The sequence below is a fragment of the Raphanus sativus genome, chromosome 3 (genome assembly GCF_000801105.2).
Source record: "Raphanus sativus cultivar WK10039 chromosome 3, ASM80110v3, whole genome shotgun sequence".
NCBI classification, from domain to species: domain Eukaryota; kingdom Viridiplantae; phylum Streptophyta; class Magnoliopsida; order Brassicales; family Brassicaceae; genus Raphanus; species Raphanus sativus.
The window spans coordinates 19,807,787-19,816,556 of record NC_079513.1 but is presented as its reverse complement, the minus strand read 5'-3'; the positions used below and the strand labels follow the sequence as shown (position 1 = coordinate 19,816,556).

At 27.6% G+C, this 8,770-nt stretch overlaps 1 protein-coding gene across 1 annotated transcript; it reads right to left on the bottom strand.

Annotated features, from left to right (window-relative positions):
* Positions 1–6,857: 6,857 nt before the first annotated feature.
* Positions 6,858–8,511, bottom strand: LOC108845922 (transcription factor MYB14-like). Its single transcript, XM_018619122.2, has 3 exons — positions 8,253–8,511; positions 8,031–8,160; positions 6,858–7,436 (listed from the first exon to the last, which is right to left on the bottom strand). The coding sequence occupies exons 1-3, from the start codon at positions 8,383–8,385 to the stop codon at positions 6,956–6,958; spliced, it is 744 nt and encodes a 247-aa protein (XP_018474624.1). The 5' UTR covers positions 8,386–8,511; the 3' UTR covers positions 6,858–6,955.
* Positions 8,512–8,770: the final 259 nt, after the last annotated feature.

Sequence of the window (8,770 nt, the reverse complement as noted above, 5' to 3'; positions counted from 1 at the left end):
CTTTATCCCGCGCTCTCTATATATATGTACTAAAAGTCTTCCCGACACGGATCCACTTCTGTTTTTTTTTTAATGTCATAATTTTTCTTTTTATGTCATAATTATATTACAGTTTTTAATAATTTTTATATTTTTTTATCTTTTTAATATAATATCTCCTATTTTTAATATCTCCTATTTTCCTTTCGATGCAATAGAAAAAAAAGTTAGATTATCTCTATTAAGACATTCGTATCAAGATGATCTATAGATGGTTGTTCTTCTACAAGTCACGACTGCTCTCATCCCGGACCTGAATCTCCTATGTCCTTCGACTGCATGTTCCAAATATTTGGGAGCTGGATCTTATGGGAAATCACTTGATTACCGATCCTATTGTCATCACATCTCGACTTGGGGACTAATCATTGCTTCGCCTTTCTCACCAATAGGTACATATGTTATCTTGAAGAATGAAGGTTTCGTTTTTGTCGCAACTAAGACTGATGTGTTGACGTTTTTTGAAATATGAATGAAACGTGCTAAGAGATGTGAGGATCCCACCAAGGCCAAGGCTTCTAATACTAAACAATATTCAGAGGTCTATCACCAGAATCAATCAATTTGTTTGGACTATAAGGATCTTTAAACACAGAAATGTAATGTTTAAAAAAAAAGACATAGACACTAACCAGTTATAGCTTTACATCGATAAATTCATGACAGCGAAGTATTGTCTCCGTTCAGACACATGCATTTCGTTTCTTTGATCGGGTATTGCAATGAGAACAACAAGAGGATCATTATGCATGACTTGGATAGCTCAAGGTTGAGCTGGAGACAGAAGCTTGAGATATGCACGATCTCCACACAGATTCCGCAAAAGCTATATCCACCACCACGATGTGAAGTCTGTGAACATTCTCATCGATGAGAATTTCATGGACAAAGTTTCAGATTTTTGATTGTTTAGGACGTCCGGATCTTGACCAGACAAATGTGATTATGACGGTAAGAGGAAGCTTCATTATCTTGATCCAGAGTACGTAGTTGACCAGATAACAACTGACCGAGAAGTACTTAGCGGGGACCAGTCATTGATCCATCTATTGGAAAAGAAGAATTTCAAGTTACTACTTACTATAGTGTTGTTTGTTCATGAGGGAGGAGAGAACGCATTACTTTTTATACCCATTGCATACATATAATTGTTATGCTTTCTAGATATTTATTTTCGTATAATCTCCTTTGTGTTTTGTTTATAAAGCTTAAACACAATGAGGCAACTAGCTGTAGGCATATAAGCCGAGAATCGAACACCAAACTGGAATTAAACCAAAAAACAGAATCGAAAATCTATAATACAGTTTGTATACTTAAAAATATTAATTATCTTTAGTTTAAGATTTCCAATATTGTAAAAAATATGACATATCAATAACTCTACTGAAAAATAATCGAATATTTTTTATCCGAAGAAAAATAAAAATATCTGAATAATCCAAAAGAACCAAAAAATTATGCTGAAATATTTAAATTTATCCAAATTATTCGATATTTTATCCCAAAAAATATAAAAACTCTGATTTATCAAATTATCCAAAAACTCAAACGGAACCGAAGTAGACCCAAAAATTTTCGGATATAAGTCAATTTCTACTATCATTATCCAAAACAGAAAGAAAACCAAAATAGCTAAATTGAAATTCGTAAATAGCCAAACATTCCTCTTTAAAACTGAAAAACAAAAAATGAAAAAAGTCAGAATTAAACCAAAAATCGAATGCAACCAAAGTTTTTGAGGTGGTGTTTAGACAAATTGAAATACTTGAAAATATAATTGGCAAACCCATATGAGAATCTGGTGAAAGCTCATTGATAAGAGCAATGGATTATATGATTTTTAAATCCAACAAGTAAATTTTAATTAGTATTTTATAAATTATTTTAAAAAATTGGATTTATACCTTTGTACGTATTTTAACACACAATTTTTTCTCATTTCACTGAAATATACTAAGAAAAAATTAATAAGTAAATATGCATGAAACTAAGTTTCAATAATATTTAATAGCTAATAATAAATAATATATGATTTATACGAAGGTTTTTAACCTACACATGATTTTTAAAAAATGCATTAATCAATAACCGTATCAAATCTCTTTAAACCAAACCATGTATTTGTGACAAAAGAAAAAGCAAACCATGAATGGCTTTACGAACCGGTTTTTATTTTTTTGGTTTGGTTTTAAGCCCAAATAATAGTTCGAACATTACCCTTCACAGAATTGTAATCTTCTTCTTCTTTTCTTTTGAGAAAAGACAGAATTATAATCTTGAGTAGTCTAATTACTTAACATACTCCCTATACTATATATAAACATTAAAAATGTACGGGGAATATGTCATGCACTTTAAAAAAGAAGAATATGTCATACACATGACATATTAATGTCATACACATGACATATTAATTATATAAAAATTGCTTTTAACCATTTTCAATGTTTATATATATAAAAAAATCTTATGTTCCAAAAAGTGTATAAAGACTCTTAAAACTTTGAAGATTAATTTACACCGAAAAAACTATGAAGATTATAAATTGAAACGTGAACGTGAAGTAACTATGCACATCCACAACTTTTAAAATCAAAACTTATCCAGATTTAAAACGTGAACTAGTGGTAGCTACTAACCTTAATAAATATAAAAGAGAATGATGATGATGATGTTGAAATTTATATCATTCCAAATAAGTTTTAACAATCTCGGTGTGATATTACGTATGCGTAAACGCCAATTATTATCGCTTCGTTGACAACTAATCACGTTTTTATCACTTTTGTTTCTTTTTTGTTTTTTATCATTTTAGTTTTTGTTTAGTTATCATTCTAGTTTGTTAAATCGTATAGTCTCAATCCAATGTCTTATCATACGAACCGAATAGTGTGTACCTACAAAAAACTTGTTGTTTAACATCATTTATTTGTATTTTTTGCATTAGTTATAAATGATATAAACTAGTTTTACATCACTTATATAAATGACTCTTAAAATGGTGATACAAATAATTCACATCATTCTATTAGTAATTGATATTAAAAATATCAAATATTTGTATCAATTGTTATAAATAATGTCAATATATATCAATTACAATAATTGATGTTAATGTTTATATCATTTTCTGAAAAACAATATTAATACTAGCATCAATCAAATAAATGGTTTTAATAATTATATCACTTTCTAATAATTGAATTAAAATAATTATCAATTTTTGAAAGTGATTTTAATAATTTTGTCATTTATAGTTATTAACTAAAATTTTATCACGTTGGAATATTTTTTATTGTTATTAATATTTATACATAATTAATGTTAAATTTATATCAGCAAATAAATAAATTAAAATAGAAATATTATTTCTTATTATTATTTCCATTTGATGTTACAATTAAAAGAAATTAAAAAATCTATAGAAACAAGTAAAAGAAAGAAGATGATTCAAAGAAAAAACACTTAAACATAATTCACCATAGGAGTTCGCCATAAGAATTCTTCAATAAAGCTTCTTCTCATTCTCTGTATTTTCTACAAATAAAACCATCATCATCACTCATATAAGAAAATTGCAGATCCGTTGACAAAATAAACTAAAAGAAAAATTTGAACCACTGTTAATATTGATCACTAACCTTAAGCATTGGTGCACTGAAAGAAATAACAATAGTTTTCACGGAAATTCCAAGTATATCATTTCATACCTGCAGATTCAGCTTTTCTTGTACTGTTGAAAATATTTGTTAAAGAATTGTGTGGGGAAGAGAAAGACATTGTAAAAAAGATGTAAAGGATCATTGTTTTTATTCGGTTGGTTTCTTGTTATAAAAGGAACGTGATTTAGTAGATGAGATAAAATGGGAGTTATTGCTATATTTTGGAACAAATATATATATTTAAATGGTTTGTAATTTTTTTTAAATATTAATTATCTACTAACAATTATTAATTAGGTCGAAATTAAGAATATTAATTGAAAATAATTCACATAATTGATTTCTTTTAATTAATTATATATTTTAGTGAATATAAATTTTTCTAAAAGTATAGATCTCAGATTATTATTTAAATATTCAAAATATCAATTTATCTAGCTTACTTATTAAATAAATTCAAAATTATTGATCAAACATTAAAATTTTGTTAATAAGAGTAAATAAACAAAATTTGATTGACATTTTAAATTCGAAAAAAATATTTATCAAAAAAAATATATGTGCAACCAACACAAATGAATTACGTAGACATGTTAGTATTTAATTAAAATTATGTTAGCATCATTTTTATCATTGATGTAAAATTTGCAACCTTTATTAAAATGATGTTACTCTGTATCATTTTTATAAGTGATGTTAATACAAATTAATTAATGTATCATTCATTTAATTGATGAACTGATAGTTCCTATCATTCTTTAAGAAGTGATAAAAACTAATTTGGATTTGCATCAATTTGCCAAACAAGTTAATAACCGCATTGATTGTTATGACTGATGTTAAAACAAATGTTTTGTATCATTTTCAAACGATTCATTATAAACTTTTTTTTGTCAACTCGTTTGTAGACTATTTAACATTTAAATAAATAAGGGTTAGATTACTGCCTTGGATGAGGTAGGTATAAAAGCACATTCATTGGTCAGGTTTGTTTTTGCTAAACATGTAAATAGTTCATTGGTGAGTTACTCTTTCGAGTATAAATATTATATTTATATTTATTTTTGTTATGTTATAAAAATTATAAAACGGAAAGTAAAATATTTGTTTTCAAAATATTTTACTGTATAGTTAAAAAACCATTTCTTTCTCCTTTTATTATTTTATGTATTTAGTTGTGAAATACTCATTGAAATAATTGTCGAGATACCACTAATGAAAATACTGTAAGTGGAAAAATAATGTATACGATATACAACTTGCACAGCATATGAAATTAACTACAACAGATACACAACTAAAACATTTAACACATACATAATCTGTAATATTTTGCATATTTTGGACGTTGGACATATTTTAGATGCAGAAGCTTTCCAAACCATTGACCTTATTACCTTAACAACAAAACTAAAATAATTATTTTGACATATAGTTATAAAGGGAATTAATATGGAAAAGATAACTGAATATGACTATTACGAAATCGTCACATTACTATTTTCGTTTGAGTTGGGTTAATATTTCTTTTAGAATCAAATTAACGAAATTGCTCCCCCTGAATCATATTAATAATTAAAGAAATTGTTTTTTTAACCTGTATATATATGCTGGGGACACGTAATTTGAGTCGCCGTAAATCACTTTTGCATCGGAAGTAGAGATACTGCGATGAACAATGGAAAACATGTTCCAACACTCTTTGTGTCAGAAGTCTAGAACGGACTGCAAGGAACTGATTATCATGATAGAGAATCCTACTGCGTGGCCGAGCTTTGTAACGAAACTACAGAAGATAAAGACGCTGATTGTATGCTTCTCGGATTTTCAGATAATTCATGTGCCACGACTTTAAAATAAGATTTCTGATTTTTTAACTAAGACAGGTAGATCATTCCATAGAGAGTTATTGTTTATTGATTGTTATATTCCGGTCTGGTTATCCAAATCACCTCAAATCTGAGTAATATAATAGTTTTTTGACGTTAAAAAAACATGTATATATGCAAACACGAAAGAGATCTCAAAGACGAATATAAAGAAAATATTTATTGGGAAAATTGTTTTTTTAGGCCAAAAAAATAACAACTATGTCCCATTAGTTTAATTTCTTTTTGTACCATTTTTTCCTCTAATACCCTTTAGTATTTTCTAAAATAAATCAAATAAATAGTTTAACAAACAAATAAAAATTCAAAAAATAGTAAATACTGATAAAATACTTATATCAATTTATAGATATATTTTTAAGTTCAAAAAATGTTTAAATCATAAATTCATATTTTGTTCTAAAAAGGTAGAATTGACATTCTACATAGTAGAAAATGTATTCTACTTTTTTCATTGAATCTACTATGTTTATAATATGTGTTCTACTTAAATAATAGTAATCTAAAAATATTTAGAAAACACATTCTACGCTTAACCTATAGTTCTAACATCTGTAAAATTCGAAATCTACACATTACTATAAATCTAAAACCTGTAGAAATCAGAATCTACATATTACTATAAATCTAAAACTAGTAGAAATCGATTTCTAACATGTTTACTGTATTCTACCTATTTTAGAATATATAATCTACGGATAAGGATAATATTAGAAGAGAATATTTGGGAATATTCTGTTTCCTTATTTATTAATAAAAATCTTTAAAAAAAAGAAAATATATTTAAAAAGGAAAATTTTTTTGTCCAAAAAAATTTTGAGATTTTTAATTTTTAAAAAAATCGTTTTTAAAAAAAAATCTTTAGTAAAAAAATCTTTTTTAAAAAAATCTTTAATATAGGAAATTCGTTTTTGGGTTAAAAAAATAAATGAAATTTTTAATTTTAAAAAACACTTTTAGTAAAGAAAATATTTTAGTAAAAAAATCTTTAAAAAAAACTTTTAGTAAAAAAAATCTTAAAAAAATATTTGAAGAAAAATAAAATCTTAAAAAAAAGGAAATTGTTTTCTGGGCTAAAAATTTAATTGAGATTTTGAATTTTTATTTTCTAACTTTTTAGCAAAAAGATATTATAATATTCAAAATTAGTTTTTTTAATTGTAATTTCGGATTTTTATTTGAAATTTAAGGGTAGTATTGCCATTTAGAAAACATTTAGCCTAATATGATATAAAGTGATAGAAATTAGATTAAAAGGACATAGTTATTGTTTTTTTGGGTTAAAAAACAATTTTCCCAATATTTATTTGGTTTACCAAAAGACTTCCAAGTCTTAACGACAAAAACAACACAAAATCAAAATCAGAACTCGGCTACGTCCGAAAATTCCTCAATCCTACGACTACTACTGAAAACCTCAAACCAAAACTCCATATCATCATTATACAACTTCGAGTTATTATAACTATATATTTTACTATTCCTATCCAGCAATCCCTCCCAATCCTCCATCGTTTTCTCTGTACTATTCTTATTATCTACCGATATGACGTCTGACCAAAAACTCTCATCAACCATTGCAGAAATGTCCTCGTACGACATCATAGCGTCCGCATTGTTATTATTTGATATCTGTAATGTTCTAAACTGTTGCGTAGAAGTTGTGTCCACAATCACAGATTCCTTGTCTTCGTGTGTGGTCTCGTTAGTTCGGTTAAGGTCTTTGGTGACTCCGCCATTATTGTTTTGGTCTTTGTTGAGTCTTTTCTTCAAATGAGTGTGCCAAATATTTTTAATTTCATTGTCGGTTCGTCCTGGCAATTTTGCAGCAATTGCAGACCATCTAAATAATAACAAACAAACGAAACTAAACATTATTAGGAAAACTGTATGTCATGTAAATTGTAATATAGTATGGATTTCATCAATATATTAGTCTTCTTTTTGTTTAAGCAACTATCAATATATTAGTCTAATGTTGCTTTTTAAACCGGAAAACATGGAGATAGAAGAAGACAACAAACCAAAAGCTAATATGTTCTGCATCGATCGAGGTGCAAATTTTGTCTAATAGCAATAATATTGAAGGTTGTTTGGGGTTTATTCAATTAAAAACTATGAAAACAAGGTAATTAAGTCTTTTGATACTGAGCACATCACGGGTATGAATCTCCTCCTTAGCCCCACAGTGTTTAAAACTAAAATATTTTACAACTGGAAAATCGTTTATAAAAGCTTAGACTATTTTCCAATCTTATTAAAATTTCTAGATGATTAAAAACTTAGACTGAAGTCTACTTATAGAGTAATGACACAGAAGAAATTTTGCAAAGTGGCAAAAGTAAATGGGAAATAAAATCGTTTGATTTTGTAACCGTCGTTCAAGGAATCGTTAGCAGATTGATGATTACTCTTTTTTAAGCAAACAAAGACATACCTGTTGCCCAAGACTTCATGTAGATTGATGATAGTTTGTTCTTCTTGAGGAGTGAAATTGCCACGTTTGATGTCTGGTCTCAGATAGTTGATCCAACGAAGTCTGCAACTTTTCCCACATCTAAGTAAACCTAAACAAATTCTCCAAAAACACCAGAAGAGTATTGCTTACAGGTCAAGAACTATTGATATAAAATAACTGTACAAAAGAAATGAAAATCACCTGCGTGTTTGGGAAGCGCTCGCCAGTTAGAATGACCGTAGAGATTAATATAGTTAATCAAGATTTGATCTTCTTCGGGGGTCCATGGTCCTCTCTTTACCCCCATTTTCTCACAACATGGTGCTCTTCCCATTTTTTCCGTTGCAGTCTCAAGAAAATAAAACTAAAATTTACAACTTTTCCTCTTCGATCGAGTAAAATGATTAGAAGGCAGTTTAGATAGGTGTGGAGTTCTATGAGAGCTAAAGAAGCCAAATGTTTGAAGGGAACATGCGATGTAGACGTTTAGTGTGATTATTATATATAGACAAATTAATTATTGCTGACAAAAAAGGAGTCAAATTAATTAATATATATTGTGACGAAAGACATTATTATTTCGAAAATACTGTATTATTAATAGGGGAATTGGGCTGTATAACCTTCAAACAAATTATAATTCATTAGATAACTAATAATTCACCTATATACAACCATCACATTATAAATAATAGTCATATTGCCCCTTAATTGTGACC

Coding starts and splice junctions, on each gene's coding strand:
- LOC108845922 (XM_018619122.2), bottom strand. CDS start 8,385: ATGGGAAGAGCACCATGTTGTGAGAAAATGGGGGTAAAGAGAGGACCA. Junction 8,161..8,252: donor AGCGCTTCCCAAACACGCAG/GTGATTTTCATT, acceptor GAATTTGTTTAG/GTTTACTTAGATGTGGGAAA. Junction 7,437..8,030: donor CATGAAGTCTTGGGCAACAG/GTATGTCTTTGT, acceptor GTTATTATTTAG/ATGGTCTGCAATTGCTGCAA.